This window comes from Lathamus discolor, chromosome 14, assembly GCF_037157495.1.
Source record: "Lathamus discolor isolate bLatDis1 chromosome 14, bLatDis1.hap1, whole genome shotgun sequence".
Taxonomy (NCBI): Eukaryota; Metazoa; Chordata; class Aves; order Psittaciformes; family Psittacidae; genus Lathamus; species Lathamus discolor.
In genome coordinates this window covers 1,913,512-1,933,887 of record NC_088897.1, presented here as the reverse complement: position 1 = coordinate 1,933,887, position 20,376 = coordinate 1,913,512, and the positions used below count along the sequence as shown (strand labels likewise).

Sequence of the window (20,376 nt, the reverse complement as noted above, 5' to 3'; positions counted from 1 at the left end):
GCCAGGGCTAAAAATGACCACCTAGCAACAAAGCTTAAAAATATAAAGGACACACGCTTTGAAAATTCCAGTTTTAGGAGCACTTTTCCACTTCAAAAATCTCAAATGCAAAAAAACCCAAAACCCTTCTGAAGGACAATAATGTACTGCTTCATCTGCGGTGTTACCATTACCAAGATAAAGTAAGACAGCCCCGGTTCTTAACTATCAAAATACACGCACTTCCGATTGCAGTCGTTCTTCTGAAGGAATGACTGAGAATTTTCATCACCAGTTGTACCTCTGCATACAAAACTCAAACTAGTTGCTAATATTGTATATACACGATTCAGTGAGACTCTTTATATCACAAATGATCTCGGGCAGGTACTCTGCATTTACAAACATGATTGCCATTAAAACGCTACGTTTTGTAAGTGCGATTCCTTCCTTGTAGAGGATTAACAGCAGGTGCACAAATGGATCTTAAAACTTGCTCCTTTAACAGTTTAAACCAGTGAGACGGGCAGTATTAAGACCTAGGACGTCGGTTATCGCAGCAAGCCCACATGAGCGCTGCAGTCAGATGAGGAACCCAGAAAAAACAAATGTAGTTGCTCTTCAGCACCCGTAGGGGCTATTTTAGAGCAGCATCAGACATTGGGTGTGTGCAAGGAGAAAGGAGGAAAACTACTGAGGAAAAATGGTGACTGTAGAGGGAGACGTTTAGGAAAGCCTTGGGATGTGTCAGTCCCTTCCTTAGGGAGGGCGAAGCCTCCTTGGCACGTGCCCCAGCCAGAGCCTGAAAAGGGGTTATGGGGAAGGCCATTCACTGATACTTGGAACCTTCACCACAGTGCCAAAAATACATGAAAAAAGGAAAATGTTCAGGGTTTCGTGCTGGTTTGTTTGTTGGATTTTTTTACTAGTGGAATAAAATCTGAATACCAGAATTCACTGAGAATCTATATACACCACATTTTAGTTAAACACACACCAATCTTAAAGTCAAGATTGACTATTCTTGCATTTGTGAAATGGCTAGAGCTGGGCTAAATTTCAGCCTTACAGGAGACTTTGGATAAGATCAGAGTTTTCCATGTGTTTTGCCTCAGATTCAGGTTTTAACACAAGCGTGGAAGAAAACAACACAGTCACCACAGTGCCAAGAATATCTTGGTAACAAGAACGCACAATAGATATTCTTGTGATACTCAAACTTGGATACTGGAAACAGATCTGAGAATCTAGCCACAGCCCTGAACCATAACACAAACTTCAATTGAAGAGTTTATTCATTTTATTCTCACTACAAGTTAAACCACCTACAATATCACTTATATATTGCCATTGTTACTCTGTAAAGGTGTGATATAAAATGCTGTAAGACCCGGTACCTTTTCAATTTATATAAACACAGTGAACTTCATTACTGTACATGTACTCTGCAACTACAGCTTAGCTGTAAATCCCCCACACACAATGGTATGGACATTAACCCCTCTATCCCCATTAAACTGTACATCAAGACAATACAAATTTACTGTCCCCACCCACCCCTTACAAAAAAATAATACTCTAAAAGCAACCTACTGCAACTTTTAATTAAGACGATTACATATATTTTAGACCAATTGCTTTAAAGCAAGAAGGCAGTATAAACCTTCTAGGAAAATTTTTATAAAAGAGGTTAAGAAATATAAGACAATTTATACATTTAAAAACTTACAATAAATAAGAGATGCAGGCATTTTTGAATACTAGGTACTATAATCCAATACAAGAACATCTTGATGTTCTGAAGCCATAGGTTGAAACTTAATTGTTCCTCATGTTTCTTCTCATTTCCATGCTTTTAATATTCATTAACCATGACTGGGTACTATGGCTCATTACTCTTCACAAATACTGTGGCTGGGGAAAAATGGTTAATTTTGCTACTAAAAATGTTATAATACACTTTCGGATCATCATTCTGAAGCGTCCCCCATAGTCAATGACTCAAAGACAGCAGGGTGATAGCTGCCCCTCTCACAAGTCAAACCAATATTTGCTCCAAGTAACAAGATTCATACCCCATCACAAACAACTTGCACTGAGAAGATTTATAACTTAGTCCTGCAGTGAAATATCCCTTTTCCTCATTTTTGTCTTGCAAACGTCAGATGAAGATCACAGCATATTCATGATAAAGTTATACAACTGATTCAGCACCACAAAATGAATTGGGAGACATGACCGTCTGTCCTGGGTTGCAGGATCACAGGTTAGCCAGGAGAGTGCATTGTACTGTTCCAGAACAAACCTGAAAAGCAAACAAGCTTCCATTAAGCCAACAGATTTTCTTACCAGTACTTTATAGTCCTAATATACTATAATCCAGTTTCTTTGGCATTTAAAACAAAACAGGTTTGCCAACGTTCTGAAATAACATGCCTTCAGAATGACTACAAGCAGCTCAAAGCTAAACTTTCTCAGTGGAAGCTTTCATTCTGTGCTTAGTTAACATCAAGAGGTTTACATATTAAAAAACCCCAAACTCATGAAGACAACAAATGGCATTTTCTCAGCAAGTTCCCTGTGTTTACATGAGTCTAGACTCTTGTACTTCAACATTTCAGTGTTTCCACAGTGCCCTGCTTAACGATAACTGCCTTCCACTAATTTACGCACTGTCTTGTGTGTTACATCTCAAACTCTCTTCTGGTTGGAGGAATTCATTGTCTTTCAAATATTTTCAGTTGTAATCAACCCTGATTAGTTCAAGAAGGGCTTAGAGATGTTTAATTGCGCTGTTCTGCGATAAAGCCATCTTTTAATCACTCCAAGCACAGCAATTTATGTTGTCTCTATGATATATTAAGGATATCAGCAACACAAAGAAAAAAAGCTAACAGCAAGAAAAACAAACAAGCAGCTTCACTGCAGCAGCAATGCACACTGTTTTTGCAAGTGATCAGTCATAAATACCTGAGCACATCAGAAGTTTGATTAGAATCAAGTGGATGGGAGTGTTTACTGTGGAGTAGCTCGTCTGATTGCACTGAAGGCACGTGGAGGTGCAAAGAGGCCTGGGAAAGAAAGGAAGATGCCAGCAGTTACTGCCTCGTTCAGCTACAGCCTATATTCTTCCCTCTGTGTTGTTGACCCATCCCTTGCAGTCACCTTCTATTCTCTGACACACACACCAAAACTAACCCTATCCTTAGGCCATTAACAAGTTCAGGAATTACCAGATACAAAGGAAATGCATGCAGATCTCTTCTAAAGGCACAGTGCTAGTAGTATAATAAACTTCAGGAAAAAAATGTTAATCCCTTTGTTACATTAAGTGATTATTAAAAAAAGCAACTCAAATGGCCCAAGACATCCAGTAACACACGGACTTGGAAGTTCAGTTGCTTTCCATAAGACAGGTCTATTTATAATCCATTTAAAGAGCTGCTTAGGGTAAATAATAAATCCTCTATGCAAAAATATATCTTATAGCAAAGCCACAGCTGACCTTAGGCCAAGGCTAATCCAGACACAAATAAGGCTGCAGAAGATATATCTGTACCATCAGAAAATAAAGCATGGTATTAGAGATCCTAATTTAAGTCAAAAGTGAATAATGTTAATACAGAATTTTTCTCTATGTACTATTGTGTAGCCTTAAGTGTGCCAAATATGTCTTGACTGTGCCATAAAAAGATAAGGGAATCAGACAATATTCAGACAGATGATACAATGGCTATCGCTTGGCAGCAGCCAACACGGAAACCTGGCTTCTGTGCTTTTTGCAATGCATAAATAGAGTTTTATTTTTTTACCTAGCATAATTGAGACATTACATGGCACTTGTGTACTTTTCTCTCTCCCGGTCCCGACAGGAGTGGGACATTAACCAGAGATGTGTCTAGAAGCCCAGCCTATTCTATTAAAAATACTGTAACACAAAGCCAGAGAAAGAAAGGAGCCCAGACTACTGTGAAGAAACCATTGGAAGAGCGCAGAACCCTCCAGAACATCTGCTACTTCCATTAATCCTTTTTCTTCCCTTAAAAAGAAGTGAATGTAAAAAGCCAAAGCTCAGAAATTTAACACCCAACCTCTCCTGAAGCTAAAGCAGACATATTGCAAGAGACAGGCTGCAACTTCGTTTTGAACATAATAGCTTTTGTAATTCAGATCCCTGCACACTGCACAACTTTCTATGTCAGGCTGCCCAGGAAGATGGCTTAAATTACAGTACCTTAAGAAACAGGGGACACTGATTTTGTGCTTGAGGGCACGCTGACCAAAACCAGTCAGGCAACGGACCTGCTTTGGCAGTTGACACAAAATAGCCAAGGGCCAATGGCTGTTGCAGTATATTTGTTACTTCATCGTGAGATTCTGTTGAAAGCAATCGATCTGTACCTTGACCCTGTAAAACAACAGGCAATGGTTTAATATTAGGACAGCACAAACTTTATAGGAATTATCTGTAGCTTTCAAAACACAAAGCACTTTGAAATACCCAAGCATTATATGAATCTTGCAAAGACAATCCAATATGAAATTGATTCAAAACATTTTGTAGGAACCTTTCATGCCACAAAGGGAAATTAGCAGATGGAAAAAAACCCAAACAAAACATCCTCCCCACCCCGCCTGGTTTTACTCTAATAGTTACCTTGCCCATATCACCTCCATGGGGGTAGTGGGACCCTGGAGAATGTACAGGGGATCCAGTAGGGGATGCAGGAAGAATATTTATAATATCAGGATCAAGATCATCTCCAGTGTCTAACAAGTCAAAGATTCCCATTCCGTCTGCTCCATCTTGAAAAATGAACAAGACCAGTGAATTTCTATATACTGTGTACAGGAAAGGACAATGCATTCTGAAATCAAGTGATTTTCCATATCAGTCTTGGGGTTCATTAGAATAAAAGTCTTATTATAGGGGTAGTGACAAGGGGTTTTTTTTCAGTTGGGTTTGGTTTTAAAGCAAGAATAAATCCAACCTACTAACCATTGTTTGTGTTAAAGGCCAGATCCAAGTTTTCAGTGGTGTAAGTTGACGATGCTACTTGCACAGATGCAGATGTGGGAAACACAAGTATATGAGTGCATGATGTGTCCTGTGGGGTGTTCAGCTGAGATGTCTGCATGTTTAAAGTGGTGCTACGTCCAAATACAGAGCCAGTCGATACAGAATCTTTGGAAGAGAAATCAAGCATTTACTTAGTTTTGTTAACCCCAAATTATTAGTTCTCTTGCCAGAAAAGAGGAAGAGAGAGCTTGTCAAATACCTGGCATAATAATGAAAGACCCCTGTGGTTCCATTGCCACCAAACACGCACTGAGAATGCTGGGGGAGTCCGCAGCAGAGATACCACACATTCTGCACATGTCTTTTAGTCTCTTGCTAAGGGACTGAAGGTTTCGGCGACTCAGCAAACAACTCCAGTCTGAGGGAATAAATGATAGTTTGTCTAGGAGAACAGTGCTTGCTGCAGAATACACATTTTACATATAATAGGGCGTGGTGTAAACTTCAAGTCTTAATACAGAATACACAAAGGAACTCAAATTATTTAGGTTTTTTTCCAGAAGTGGGGACAGACACTTTATATTATTGAAAACTTAAAGCTTCAAATCGATTTCAGACTCTAAAAAATGCCAATGTTACCTTTTAATTCCCCATGCCCTATTCTTCCCAGGCGGCCTATTACAACTCTCCATGGCAAAGAGCTCATCTGCACAAGTCCCAAGCACCATTCCCAGAGTTTCTGAAGACCAAGTCTGCGGGCAGAACCCTTTTTCCTGCGAGCTCTAGAATTAAGAAAGGGGAAAAAACAAAGCTAGGACCCATCTGCAGTAAGTTTCTATTGCCACTTTTGGAACTTATTTGCATTAACCTGAACAATGCCAGAACCCAGCAATGTTTGTATTGTAGTACATCGACTGCAACTTCTGCTTGTGGTTTTTTAATTAATCACATTCCAACACTGACATCAAAAGCCAGTAAGTGTATGTGGGGGGGGTGAATATGAACACCCATACAAAACCACTCAGGAATCACGTGAAATCAACATTCCATTTAAATTTAACTCAAACCACTATTAAATTTAACTCAAACCACGGAAATTACCCATTTGCTTTAGCTAGTTTTGCAACACAGGGAGTCTGCAAAAGTCATTCTTACAGCATCATAAACAAACACATTCTTCATGGAATGAAAAGATACACATGCTAAGAATTTATGCAATAGTTTTGTTCTTACCTGTTCGGTACATCAATATTAATTATGCAAGTTTCTAACTGTTCTCCATAGAGATCTGTACAAGATGCAAGCAGCCATCGTTGATCGTGAGACAAACAGTAGCCGACAAAAAGCACGTTATACTTCTGGCCAGCTTCTCCAAAAGTTTCTCCTAGTTCTGTTTGCTTGTCCTTTACTGGAGCCAGTATAAAAGGAGGGGTGTATAGTCGAATACACTCAGGTCTCTATAAAAATGACAGAGCACACAATGAAGTTTCAAGAAGCAATTATTCCTAAGAACTCTGGTTAGTTAACATGAAAGACCTAGTGATTTAATAAACAGGGACATTTCTCTGATCTGCATATTTACACAATCATGGTAACAATACTCACATCAGGGCTCTTAAGAGCCGTTTCCATGGCTAAACCTGGGCCAAAGCCAGTTAACGTTTTCACATTGGTGGAAGTTGGAAGAGGTCTCCGACACTGAGTAAAAGCTGAAAATGCCAGAGATTTTAAATGCTGAGTGTAAATCTGCCGGTCCTCATGTTTCACAGGTTGGAGAAGGTACTGACACGGGACAATCTAGAACAGATTACAGAGGGCGAAAAAATAATTGCTGTTTCATCATTAGATTAAAATGGCTTTTGAGCTAGTATTTGGGTATGCGGCTTTTAGAATTTTACTTGGCAATCTGGATCTTGGCTATCTCCTGCCACTTCTTCCAAAGCTATGTGGGACTTCAAGGAATTATTCTCCTTGAAATTTTCTTCAGAGAAAAAAATTATTTGTTTAGAAGAGAATCTTAATGATTTCTCCAAAAAAGATGTCCTCTGTTAACTTGTTCTGCAGCTGCTGACAACATCCCAGTTCGATGCCTACCAGGAAGGAGCACTATCTAACACCCAGCAGGGTCAGGCCAGCGGCACAGATTCCAGTGATTCCCACAGCTTTCCTACACATCACTCATTATTGGAGTGAGCCACTACATTTCTTCTGAGGTAAGACTGATGAGGAATCTACTACAGGATTTGGCTTTGGTTAATTACACTCAAACTGCTCTAAAAAACTATAATCCTCATGATTTAACAGCAGTAGAACTGTAAGTAATGTTTACAAAGCAAACTCTCACCTCAAGGGTGTTATTGCCTCCAAAACATAACCAAAGCCAAAGATACTTTGTTCAGCATGTTTCTGTAAATGTTAGCTCACCTGCACAGAAATTATATTCTTGATGTTAGGAGGAAGAACCTGAACCATCTCTAAGAAGCAGCGCAGAAGTCCAAGTGTCCACAAACTAGATGAGCTGCTGTTCTCATCCTTTTTTTCATACGTAAAAGGATCGATAATGTAAACTACAATTGCAGGTGGATAGGTGATAGCATGTGAATCTCCATCTGTAGGGACTCCAACTTTATCACGATCCATAGTGCTGGAAATGAAATTTTGAAACCAGTTACAAAAAGCCAAGTTTTATACTGATTTATGTTAAAACTAAGATCAAATTGTCAAATATTAATCTGAAAGACCTTTAAGTCAACTGCGGTGTAAGAAACAGTCTTTTTATTTCATTCCTGTATCCAAGCTTATCAGCAACTCAGCATTGCTTGTCTTTGCTTTAGCCTTCTTTATTACAGAAACTCAACGGCACATAGCTCTTATTGCTTTAACTGGGGAACAAGAGCATTTACAAGGTTGGTCCCTCAGTAAGAGCTGTCTTTACTAATATAACTTTGATAACAGAAAATAGAACTTTAAGATGCTGGCAGTGCATAGTTTGGTGAATTTTAAAGTTTATTTTTGTACCACAGCAGACACTGAGATACTATTAGAACTGCACCTAAGACTAGAACCAAAAAGTTAAGCTCCACTACAAAGGAACTCTCATTCTCTCTGAAAAGCAGCCTTGTGGCTGCTTTTATTGAAGGCAAAAGAGCAGCATTAACAGGTTCACATTAGTTGAGCTGAGGGGTTCTTTTTTAGCCAAAGAAGGTCTGACTCTGCGGTTCATTACCTTTCAGAAACTTCTGGATGGGGCTGTGCAGGCGCTGAAGAAGCATCTCCAGACATCCCAGCTGTTTGCAGTGTTGGCTGTTGCTGCTGTCCTCCTGTTTGCCCATTTTGGACTGTTGCAGCCTGAGTGGGCAGGGAGGCAGAAGTGGTATTGTTCATACTGCTAAAAGGTGGAAATGAAGAAGGCTTGCTTGTTGGGATCCCACTGCCTAGGTTGGCAGAAGAGGATGATGGGGCAGTGGTGGTCAACGTTGAATTAGCTGTAGTAGCTGCAGAAGACATGGCACTGTTTGATGTCACTGTAATAGTGCTACTGGTGGGAGCTGCAGGAGCAGATGACGGAGTGTTAGGATTTCCAGTGTTAGCTGTCACTGGGGGCAGAGCAGAGGCCGGCTGACTGGAGGGAGGGACCAGATTTATTTGGGAAAGTAAAGAATTGTCCAAAGGCTGAGAAGCGAGATAAGGACCTAAAACCAGAAAAGAGCATAAATGTTATATTGCAGCTGTTTTTTAAGCATACTTCATCTATGTAAGCCTATAACTTCAACAAAACCGAGAGCAAACCTTCAGCACATATTTTACCTCTCTAATTCAAATACCTGTATTAAATGTTCAAATTCTAGTATTCTTGTAAGACTCTTTCAGAAATATCCAGAAATACTTTAAAAAAAACCACAAAAGAACACACGCTCTTTTTCAGCCATGTTGAACTGCAAGAAAGCACTGCTTCTCAATCTAAGTCACCAGTGCAAAAAGACAATCCAGGTCCCTGCCAGGCAGCAAAACTGCCATTCCCTAAAGATACTGATAGATGGTAAGAAGCCATTTTAGCATGTATTTAAGTATGTCGGGGGGTTGAATGTTTTTTTTCCCCTTAAGCTTAAAACCAGAAAGCCACAACAAACAATAAGACTCAATGAATGAAGGCAATGATCTCTTTCCATGGAATGGATTAAGTGGCAATTGTATGAAATAAGAAACACTACGAAAAATTTCATACCCAGCTCGTATCTGCAGACTTGAGCATATAGTTTGAGTTTGGAAAACGCTTCGTTGTTGGCATTAGCTGTCTGTGAGAACCACTCTGTGACCAACTTCTCAGAAAGTTTCTTTGAAGCAGTAGGACCAACTCTCATGATCCCATCAGGCAATAACTTACAGATAGGTCTGTGCTGACCAAGCCTGCATGACTGAAAAGAAGGAAAAAGAAGAGGCAAGATAAGGAATTTGTAAGCCTTAAAAACCTTTAATATCACACGAAGGATCATATATGTGTAAAGACAGAGAATTCATAGTTCTATTATGATATTCCAAAGTAACATTTTAATCCTAGAATACTACACCACTCTGAAAGGCTATATAGTGATTTTATTATTTATTTTCAGGTTTTCCTAAATGCAAGAAAACCAGGTCCATACATCAGCTACTCTAATTTTAAACACAATCTAAGTGATACATGTATTTAATTAATTAATTATAGCTAAAACAATTGAAGTGGTAATACAGAGTTTTACCACTGAGTGGCGTTTATCAGATAAAGACTCAAAACAGCTACTACCAAAAGGAACAGTGAGCAGCATGAGCAACCCTTTATCTTCCAAGTGCCCATTCCTAAAATCCTTTCTAGCAGCTTTCTGAGATAGCATTCCATGCAAGTGTTTATATCATCTGAGACAAGCCTGATGAGTAGTTATGAGTTTGTATTAGACACAGTCTTTCAAAAACTCCATCTCACTGCTAACTGCCATAAATAATGTACCTCATATATTGCAGTCAGATCCCTAAAGAAGCTTTTTGCTCCATTCAGCAGAGCCTCGTTCTCAGGGCACACCACAACATAAGCAACATCTCTTTGAGATCCATAAGGTTCCAACATCAGCCTCTCCCAGTACGGCAATGCAAATGGAGACAGCACCAGAAAATCATAATCGTATCCCAACAAAAATGTTGGGATTGGCAGTGGTTCCGGGGACTCATCAGTTCCTGGAAAAGCAAGACACATTTTCCAATATATTAAGCAGAAAGCTTAAAATTAACACCCTGCTTCTAGGAAACACGAACAGAAAAAACACGAGCATTCCCAGCATCTAACAGGAAGTAGCACTGGTTATAAATGGAACAGTTCTCGTTTCAACAGATACAAACTGAAAACCTGCATGTATGATCCAACCCTCTGCAAAAAAGCATCAGCTAATTGTTTTCATTTGAAATCTCTTGGGACCTCACAAAGAAGTTCCACAGTTGTTTACTATTTCTATCAGTATACAGACAAGCAGGAACAGATCTTTCTGTCCAAGAGGAGAGCTTAAGTAATTGGTGATCAAAAAACAAGAGGGAAGAAATGTAAATGGTCAAAGCAGATATGTAAAGGACCACAGAAGGAAGACAAACCAAAAGTGAGCATGCATTTATAGTATACGTAAATGCATAATTGCTGTATTCTAAATATAGCTACAAAAGATCTGCTGGTGAAAGGTCACTCTTCTACACAGTGGTAAATCAATCTCATATGCTAATGAAGTCAGTTTAAATCTCAAATGCACAAAATTTACCTTGTATCTGTAAACGTGCATAATGTGTTGGCCACTCCCAATATTTATCAACAGAGACAACAGTGGATAACCTCAGATCTTCAACATAGTTCTGAAACTACTGAGCAATAAAGCACACTTGTTCAAGCATTTCAAAGCTAGTATTTTTAACTATGGTGTTTTTAGAGTAACTGAGTCTTTTGGGAAAAAAAAAACACAAAATAAAAAAACAGAGCAATTACTCTGTTTTTAACATTAAATCCACCTTTGCAATTTCAGTCCCTCACTTGGAGAAGTGGCAGGTGTGCATACAGTGCAATTGAAGCTGTTCATTTTAAAACTCACATTTTTAATTCATCTACCGTTTTAAAGAATATTTTTCTAAAGAGAAGAATTCCCCCCTGTCTAATAGCTCTTGTTAGTGTAGAGAAAGGTCACAAATGCTGTCTAGAATTCCAGCAGGCTGCACAGCACCCGGACCCTGAGGTTTGGTGGCCAGAACAAGCAGAGGCGAACAGACAGGAGTCTACTGGGCAGCACTTTACCGTAAGAGCCTCTGCCAGCCATCTTGTGGAACTGCTGCCACGTGAGGGGCCCCTGCACACCCCAGGACCGGACCGTCCGCTTTTTCTGAATTGCATCCTGAAGGACGGGCTGGAGCGAGAGGAGCATGCGGAGGATGTCCTGGGAACACTGCATGCTCACATCCACAACTGCAAGGACAAGAAAGTCGTCAAGGCCTACTGCAACAACAGGATGCAATAAAGCCCTCCACAAACAACCCCGAGTCCTAAATCACCTTGATTCTAAACTAAATAACTCTCTTCCAAAACGTACACACAGGCCACCCAAAGGCCATGCTGTAAAAAGCTAAGCCCATAGACTCAGAATTCTCCTTCTTCCCCACTTAGAAAACACACAGATTGTTTTTTATCATTATTTGTTTCCACGTAGAGTTTTTCCCCTGAAAGCTTTACCAGCTTGATTTAAATTATGGGGAAAACCCCCTAAAACTAAAAACAATAATAAAACCCCAAACATAAGACCAAGTTGTACAACCCTTAAACTACAGGATTTCCCCTCCAAATAAAGGAGGGTTAGGCAGACTGCCACCCAGTGCTCACTTCACAGAAGTCGAGGGAAGCATCAAACAGTCACAGCCCATTTCATCAGCTTGCCACCACTATGCCATTTAATGTACACAGTGTTTAACAATAAAGAGCTGACACAAAATGTGGTATAGCTACAACTTCACAGCCTTCTGTTTAAAAGTGTCCTTACATATTTTTATCCTAAATACCAAGGTCACAGTAACACTGAGTCTTCTGGGTGCCCGAAAACATCCATAGCCTGGGTTTTTAAACTTAACCCCCACTAATACACAGAAACCAAGCTGCGTTTTACTGTTAGTCCTCCTTATCCTCATTAACAACTGTGAATTGCAGCTAACTGCTACCAAAGTTTCATATTTCACTGTTGACCCTGCCAGAGTTGCTACTTGAAAAGACTATTATTGAGAGAAGTACACAAATACACACACTAAAGAGTATTCCATGACACAGTGTCTCATTAGTTAGACCCTAGAAGGAAAAATTCCAAGGATCTCTGGCAGACCAACATACAGTCAAGGCTACGAAAACACTTTATTTGCCACACATGCCATTAAACTATTGTTCTACCCACCCTCAAGGAGGGGGAAGCCAATTGTATCATAGATCTTGTTTAATTCTGCCACAGTAGCCTTGACAGTACAGTCACCATTTGAACCACCTACGCTTCCTATGTACACTCATTCCACAGAGCCTCTGTGGATGCAGTCACCAAAAGCTGCTTTAAAAGAATAAGCCCCATGAAGTGCTGTGGACAGTTACCGTGGTCTTACATTACACTTAGGAATTTACAGCTGATGGCAGCCAAGGCCTACACTCTGCTTGGTGTAGTGTACAGCACAGAACGTAAAAGGAATGGTTATTCTCAACACCATTAAAATAGAAGTTTATGCAAGCACACAGGTGGAAAAAACAATCTTAAACATCTAATACTCAACAAAGGAAAAATACAAAAACCAAACCCTTAAAAAAACCATTCATAGGTGGATAAGTAGAAAACAAGCTGGTTCCAATATTTACCGTTTCTTTTTGACCAGTGGTGCAAGCAAGTAGTTTTCACAAGTGCTTCATCAACCTTCCCTCCTGACATATTGTCCATGAACTGCCGTCCATGTTCCAAGGCTAAGTAGCAGTCATTGCAACAATCCCTTTCTTCTACACGTACCAGGTTGCTAACTGCACCAACTTTGGGAATGGAATCGTGATCTGCTGCTCCAAACGGTGAGAACAAGTTGGTGCACTGATCCTGCAGCAGCAGTATTAACTCATCAGGCAGCTTCTCAGGTTCTTTCAGCCCTCCACTGCCATGTTCAATAGAAGTAGCTCTGAGAGCTTCAAAGCGTTTTTCTGCTTCTTTGCCGCACTCTGTATTACGTCCTAGAATATCCAATTCATCTTCAAGAAACAGTCCAGAACTGTTGCCGAATTTTCTATTCATAACAGCACTGAAACCACAGGTACACCTATACTGGGCCTCTTGTGTTGGATCAGGAATGTAAACTCCAACATCAGCACCTTTGATGTTCATATTGCAAACACATATGCAGCAGCTGTCAAAGTTACAGTCTTTGAAGAGATTCATTACAGACTCTGAGAGGATGAGATTCACATAAAGACTATGTGCCTCTGGAATGGAAGGCACAGTTGCAGGTTCAACAGAGTTAAGCGGTCTACATGTTGATGGCGTGGAAGCTGGTGAGTATAAATCAGAGTTCTCATATTTGACTGAACCCTGTGCACTTGCAGGTCCACCAGCCCCACGAGGGGTTCGAGGAGTCCTTGGTGTTCTAGGAGTTGGGAAACGAGGGGTAGAAGGAGAAGGGAGAATTCCAGCTCCACCGTTACTGGGAGGTGCGCTACTTGGTGGCATCCCAAATGGAGTATGAGTTTGTGGTGTGTATGCAGGGCCATACTCTTGATCCATAGTGCTTCCATCACTAAGAGCAGCCAGAAGAAGAAGGAAATACTTTAAGTATACAACATACAGGTTTTGAAGTGTAAGTCTCAAATTTCAAAGGAAGGACCTTCCTAATTAATATTTGCTTTTTTAAACTAGCTTTTCGTAATCCACAGCAAGATTTTCACTCCCTAAGGAACTCCAAGAACATTTGTTCTAAATGACTTTGCAGGACTAACACTGACAGCACTGTTTAAGAATCTTTCCCCACCTCCTTTCATCTTTTCCTTTGCACAAAGCTTCCATAGAACAAATGTGGTCAGAATAAATTATAAATTCTATGGTTGTACGGAGTCTAAAGGACACCTTTCTTGTTCATGTTTTATTTACACATCATGTTGACACACACTAAGAAAACATACTGGGTCTATCAGAGCAGCAGATTCAGCTGGATTCATAAGGAAAGTATCACCTGGAAATGTTTAACATTTGCTCTCCTAAGCAGCTGAGTACCTCTGAAGGCCTACAAGGCTAATGAGACCTGGAAACATATTGCTTACGAATGTCCCTAACTGAAAGAATGTCAGTATCAACGCCAAGATTTAATATTCATATAATTTTATCAACATATGCATAGCCTCCTTGTTGCCTAATCCATTTACACCAGCTAGTCATGCAGAAGAGGAATAAATATTTTCTTCATGAACTGCCAGCAAGACCATCACTACCAAATGCAAATTACAGAAATGCCTACTGCAATCCTACTGTTATCAGGCAATGTCACACTGGGCAGAGCTTCCAATCAAAGGAGATGTTTCCCAGTGCAGCCAACTACTGCTATGTAAGAAAACAATTTAAGAAACAGAAGTACCACCTACTAAGTCCTTACAGTACCTACAACACCACCGCAAAAAACGAAGTCCCAAGTTTACATTTATCTTGATTGTTACCATCTTCATTACTTATTAAAACTGGACTTGCACCATTAAGCTTCCCCAAGAAACCTTTCAATGAGACAACGAATAAAATGTATGCACAGTTAAGAAGCTATTTGAGAAGACGGTTTCCTACAGTAAGGTTTAACCATAAGGATTTTTCTAAAGGCTCTTGTCAGTTGTAGAAACACAGCTTGTCTTCAGAAATATTCCTCATTACAGAGTTACCAAAGAAAAATAGTTTAGGGGTACTTCCTATCGTGTGGGTAACTGACCACTTCCCAAAGCTTAAACACCTGTAGCACAGGTCATACCCATCTTTGATGAATGGCATGGCAGGTCCTGGAGGAAGTAAATCCAACTTTCCCACAGCCCAACTCTGGCGATAAATGCATTCTTCTGGCAGTTTGATGGGAGGAAGACACTGGCTGGGAAGCGTCTTCAGTGGTGCAAACATGGAACATCCCACTAAAGCTTGACAATTCTCGGGTTTATAAACATAAGAATAATCCTAAAAGTGAGACATGGTAAAACATCAGCATGGAAATTAGACCACTTTCACAATTAAAACACTTCTCAAAAAAATATTACTAAGTTCAAGCAGTGGTTCTTCAATAATAAATCCTGATATAGCTGCAAAAGAGGAAGTTAGATGTATACACACATTATTCACACCCATGGCTCTCCGAAAAGCAATATGCTAACACAAAACAAACAAGCAACTGCAATTACTCTAATGCATTCCTTCAGCTTACTAATAGCTAATTGTGTATTACTCTTTCTTGACATTTAAGTGGTAAAATACTGTATACTACTTACTAGAATGTGCACCACCTATCCCAGCATAATGTAGAACACAAGTTACAAATTGTACTTAATTTTCCACAGTTCCCATTCAGGATTAAGTAACAAACTGCACAATAATTATTAGAAACATTTATCGGGACTATCAGCACTACCTACCTTTATTTCAGCAGGTTTGGGGCTGCAAAAACCCTCATCTACTTCAATTCTGAACTGAGTTCCCACACTCGAGCTATTCCCTTCAAGTACTGTTCCTCCAAGTGTAGTGTCCATACTGCCATATTCCTTATTATTCATGTTCATTGGAGAAAATCCCATAATATGTTGTTCCAGTGAAGGTGGAGTTGGATACATTTTATGGAGATCTGCAGTGCCTAGTTTCAGATTAAAAGGAGGCTTTAGAGCACAAAAAACATTTGGAAGTGTTTCCCATGTCTCAAAATTTCAGTAGGGCAAATGAAGCACATGTTCCCAAATTCCCACAATGTACTAGCAGTCAAAATGTTTAGAGCTAGTACTCTGTTCAGGGTCGGGAGGGGGGAACACCACCAAAACCAAATAAGCTTACTTATGCATGACAGTGGGTCTAGGTTTCCTGCTTTTGCCTCTTTGCAGTTGGATTTGTCATCAGTGCCATTCACTGTTCTTTTAGATCCAGGCTAAGAGAGAAAGGTAGTATTGTAATAAAATCACTTCAGACATGAACACATGCTTGTATTCCGTGCTAACAGGAAATTTCCTGTGTAGTGGACATACAAAGCTGAGGCTTTGTGTAATATTTAGAAAAATTAAAATAAACCAAGCCCAGTGCTAGTAAGTTGGGGGGTTACATTTGTCCTCCCTTAATACCTGTAACTCAGAGAATGCTCTCCCATCAAGTCACAATGCTATTAAAATGAAAGACTACTTAGAAAATAACGCTTAGCCTGTTAGAAGACAAATTAAAAAAAGCTAAATAGGGCTGCCCACAGTCTATCAGGAAAAACGTACACGCTCCCAAAGCCATGCTAACATTACTGGTATTACCAAGGAACAGGAATAGAAACACAGAGAAACACAAATCCTGGAACAAGAAGTACAGGGAAGAAAAGCTGTTGAAATTAAATGAACAAGAGATATATTTTACAATGTTTAGACAGTACTAGCAGCTATAGAAAATAAAGAGTCTTCATATTTTAAGAGAAAATCCACTTGCTTTATATAATGATGACCTTTGATGGCTATTAAGATCCTTCAGCCTTTACTCAGCTACAGCTCCCATTAAAGTTGATGAGCATTTTGTCTGGGTAAGGGGATTTAGGATTAAGCATGGAGCAAAGTACAGTTCGGGAAAGACAACTGATTACAAACAGTATTGAAATAGAAACTAGAAAGATAATGGATTCAGAGCCATCAGAGACTGCAAGAGAAACTGTTCCAAGATAATAGCTGCTGCAATGAAGCAACTTACTTGGCAGAATGTCCACATGTTTAAATGCCTCTTTCAGAAGTTTTTATTTCGGTATTACCTTTATTGACTAGTGAAACAGAACCTAGGCCATATTAAAAAAGCACTAGTACCACTGCTGAATCTGTAAAACTATACCTAGAGGTATATTCAAGAAGCATATGCTGTCTGGATAGTAAGGATATAAGATCAAAAGCTTGTTTGTATCAAAAAATATAAGTCAACTAGAACAGTACATCTGCTAAAGAGGAGCCACAGCACTTGCTTATGTGCATGTTTTGCAATCTCCTACAAATGCCAAAAAAAAAAACTCCAAGCCCCTAAGAGACATACTTGTTCCTCACAGCTTTTTGTCTAGCAGCTGCCCTTGCTTTTGCACATCACTTACTGTTAGTTCATCTTCATCAGAATTGAAGAGATTGTCAAGGTCAGTATAGGAGACCACTAAGTCTGTTTCATGGAACAGGCTAGTTGATGCAGTGCGAGCATGAGCAGCAATACGTTGGGCATCTATAAAGCAAAACAAACATTAGAGAAACATGGGCAATATATATTCATTTAAAAAAATAAAGACATCTTAAGAACTATTTCCACAGCAGGGGTGGAACATTTGGATTTTATAGCCAACATTTATTTGCAAGGTGCAACCAAAAAAATGTGTACCAGACAGATTCCTAATTCCAAAGGGACAGGGAAATGCAAACCATAAAGTAATATGTTAGTTACCTATTAAAATCTACTGAATATTCAAGAGATCATTAATATAGCATAATTAAAAGAGGGAAAAAAAAAGATAAAAATAAGTCTCTTTACCTTGCTTGACAGAAGGACTAAATAGAGACATAGCATCCTCTCCTTCATGGGATAGAACTGTAACACCAGATGTCCCATCCTCAGCCTATTAAAAAGCAGGCAAACGAAAAAAAAAAAGTCCAAAAGTTTACTTAAATGAACTGGCAAGATGGGAGGCATTTTATCCCCCTGGGTAATTCTTGCATATATCAAATGTATCAAGTTCTCACTACCCTTCTAGCTCAGCAAGGGTCTGGGGGATCTGGTTAGCCATTTGCTCAGAGAGAAGGAAACTCAGAATACAGACAATATGCCAGCCACACAGAGGTGATGAGAATGGATAAGAACATAAATCTTAGATTTTGTGTTGGGGATAAACTTTAAAAGCAAGCAGCGGCTGCTTGCTCATCACCTTACTGAAAAATACTTGCTATCAAATGCTGCACATTAATTATACTAGTTACTAAATGAAACTCTCGATACCAGGAGTGCATACACCCACAACTACTCCTAATAAGTAAATTTAACATACAGGTTCCCAATGCAGGTATATTTTCTCCTTTTTTGGAGGGGGTACTTTAGCTTTAAGTTGGTACCAGCTAAAGTGAAGCGGGGTAGGGGGGAAAAGGAAGGAAAAGTAATTAAATAAAATCTAAATTCACCGTGCAGGCAACTCGCCAGAGTTCAGCTCTCCTACCCCAAACCTTTCCACACATGGACAAAGCACTTGCCTCATTCTTCCTCTCTTCCCCAAGCACCTGCCATCACCCATTTCTACAGAAAGGCTAGAAAGACAGATTGATTTTGTTCTGTTCCAGCAGTGTTCTCCCAGCATAAGCCATAAACCCTAATGCAATAACACCATCAGTGTGCCAAAAACATTTTAGGTGTAGCTAGAGGCATGCTGCATCATTTCATTGATCATTTCTGCTAGAATACAATTTTCTTTAATGTACTTCTAAATACACAGAGAAGGATTTAAATTATATTTGGTGACTAAAGCAATTTGTTTTAATCTCATCACCGATTTGTTTCCTCACTCCTTTACTCACCTTGTGTTTCTTCCCAGCTTCCCTCTCAATGTTCTGCCTATCTTTTTTACTGTCAGGGAATAAGAATTCCACATCACCATCAACAAAGGCATAAGGATCAATTTCAGGTTCCTGGTCAGCTTCCGTCGCTACTGCTGCTAGGTATTGGTTTTTACTCTGATACTTTTGCACCAGTTCATCTGAAACTTTTAGAGGTTTCCTACATTGCACCATTAATCTGCACAGAAGAAAAATAAAAAGTACAAAATATTATTTGTCATTTATGATGTGGAAATACTTGAGCTAACACACAGCCTTTATAAGAACAACTTCATCTTCCCTTCCCACTTTCTTCTATTCCACCCCAGTTTCAGAAAATTTGGGGAATAAAGATTAAATCATTAGTCATTTAATATAACCTCCTCACACACGTCAGATACAGCAGTGATTCATTCTGCCCATCTCTCCTCAAGCACTGTCAATTCAGATAAAGATTAGTAATTTAGCCCGGGTCATAGCTGTCATTTATTATAAAGTACAAATGTATTAAACTATCTATATCCACTAAAAGGAACTCAACCAGGTTAAAAACATTACTCATTGTCATACCCCATCCATGTCCAAACAAATGATCAGAAAGAAGTGATTAAACCTGAATTCTTCTTTTTTTAAGAGCTTGATTTTACATATCCCGGTATACATAAGGCACCATGTGAGAAAGGCATTCCTCCAGACAAGACAAGTACTTCAAGAGTATCAGACTAATACTGGGATTTCTTCTTGCACCAAGACCCCCTTCCTCCTAAGCAGTAATAGAATGACCAGCGAGAAGCATTTACAGAAATCTTGTGCATAAAATGAAAAAGGAGTGTTGGAAGAATACAGATGATAGAGGGATACCTCAAGTCCAAACATAGGTTCTAATATGTCTGTTCTTTCCCTTCTCAAGCCTCTGTCCAAAAGGAAACAGACATAAGAAACTGTCTCTCACAACTAGCAGGCCCTGATTTTGACAGCCTATACGCAGACACTAAATTGGAGTTTAGAATAAGGTAGGCTTACATTTCTCCTCTGAGAGACCAGAAATAATGAAAAGTGTGATACAGAACAAGTCAAAGAGTTCAGCCTTGAAATTCTGCACACAAAAAGGCACAGTGATCCCTCAGAGCCCTCCTCGCTGCCTTGTACATCCCTGTCAACTACAGGTATGAGAAAGGACACAGAAACAGGTTTACTTTGTCAGAAGACTTCTTAGAAATAATCTTTCCAAAGAAACACCTCGGAGCCAGCACCACTTGTCAAATCCACCCATGCTGGTCATCTACTCTCAATAAAATCTTGCTTTAGGCATGACCACCCCAGCACGACTGCCCCAGACAACAGTGCAATATGGGTGGCTTTGTGTCAAGCACCATTGGAACTTACATGTGGAGTAGCACTCAATGGAGTCGAAAAGAAAAAAAGATGGGAATGACTTCCTATGAACAAGGAATTAAACACCAGAAAAATATATAACAAAAGCAAGTAGCACTTTCCAGTATTTTTGACCACAGAGGAAGAGAAATTGTCAGATACTCCGGAGGGGAGGGAAGAGAGAAATACATTC

The 20,376-nt window shown here is 39.6% G+C and overlaps 1 protein-coding gene across 1 annotated transcript in view; it reads right to left on the bottom strand.

The window, feature by feature from the left end:
• Positions 1 to 311: 311 nt before the first annotated feature.
• The window catches only part of MED13 (mediator complex subunit 13), a 55,199-nt gene continuing 35,134 nt past the window's right edge, over positions 312 to 20,376 (bottom strand). The window contains exons 10-30 of the mRNA XM_065694345.1: positions 18,792 to 19,008; positions 17,761 to 17,845; positions 17,336 to 17,457; positions 16,069 to 16,159; positions 15,660 to 15,874; positions 15,011 to 15,207; positions 12,885 to 13,801; positions 11,301 to 11,468; positions 9,984 to 10,207; positions 9,225 to 9,414; positions 8,226 to 8,691; positions 7,424 to 7,643; positions 6,605 to 6,796; positions 6,233 to 6,456; positions 5,639 to 5,781; positions 5,259 to 5,417; positions 4,979 to 5,164; positions 4,637 to 4,785; positions 4,214 to 4,387; positions 2,950 to 3,050; positions 312 to 2,284 (exon numbers count right to left, since the gene is read on the bottom strand). Coding sequence (XP_065550417.1) covers positions 2,152 to 2,284; positions 2,950 to 3,050; positions 4,214 to 4,387; positions 4,637 to 4,785; positions 4,979 to 5,164; positions 5,259 to 5,417; positions 5,639 to 5,781; positions 6,233 to 6,456; positions 6,605 to 6,796; positions 7,424 to 7,643; positions 8,226 to 8,691; positions 9,225 to 9,414; positions 9,984 to 10,207; positions 11,301 to 11,468; positions 12,885 to 13,801; positions 15,011 to 15,207; positions 15,660 to 15,874; positions 16,069 to 16,159; positions 17,336 to 17,457; positions 17,761 to 17,845; positions 18,792 to 19,008 — 4,573 coding nt within the window. The 3' untranslated portion in view covers positions 312 to 2,151. The remainder of the gene's footprint in view (positions 2,285 to 2,949; positions 3,051 to 4,213; positions 4,388 to 4,636; positions 4,786 to 4,978; positions 5,165 to 5,258; positions 5,418 to 5,638; positions 5,782 to 6,232; positions 6,457 to 6,604; positions 6,797 to 7,423; positions 7,644 to 8,225; positions 8,692 to 9,224; positions 9,415 to 9,983; positions 10,208 to 11,300; positions 11,469 to 12,884; positions 13,802 to 15,010; positions 15,208 to 15,659; positions 15,875 to 16,068; positions 16,160 to 17,335; positions 17,458 to 17,760; positions 17,846 to 18,791; positions 19,009 to 20,376) is intronic.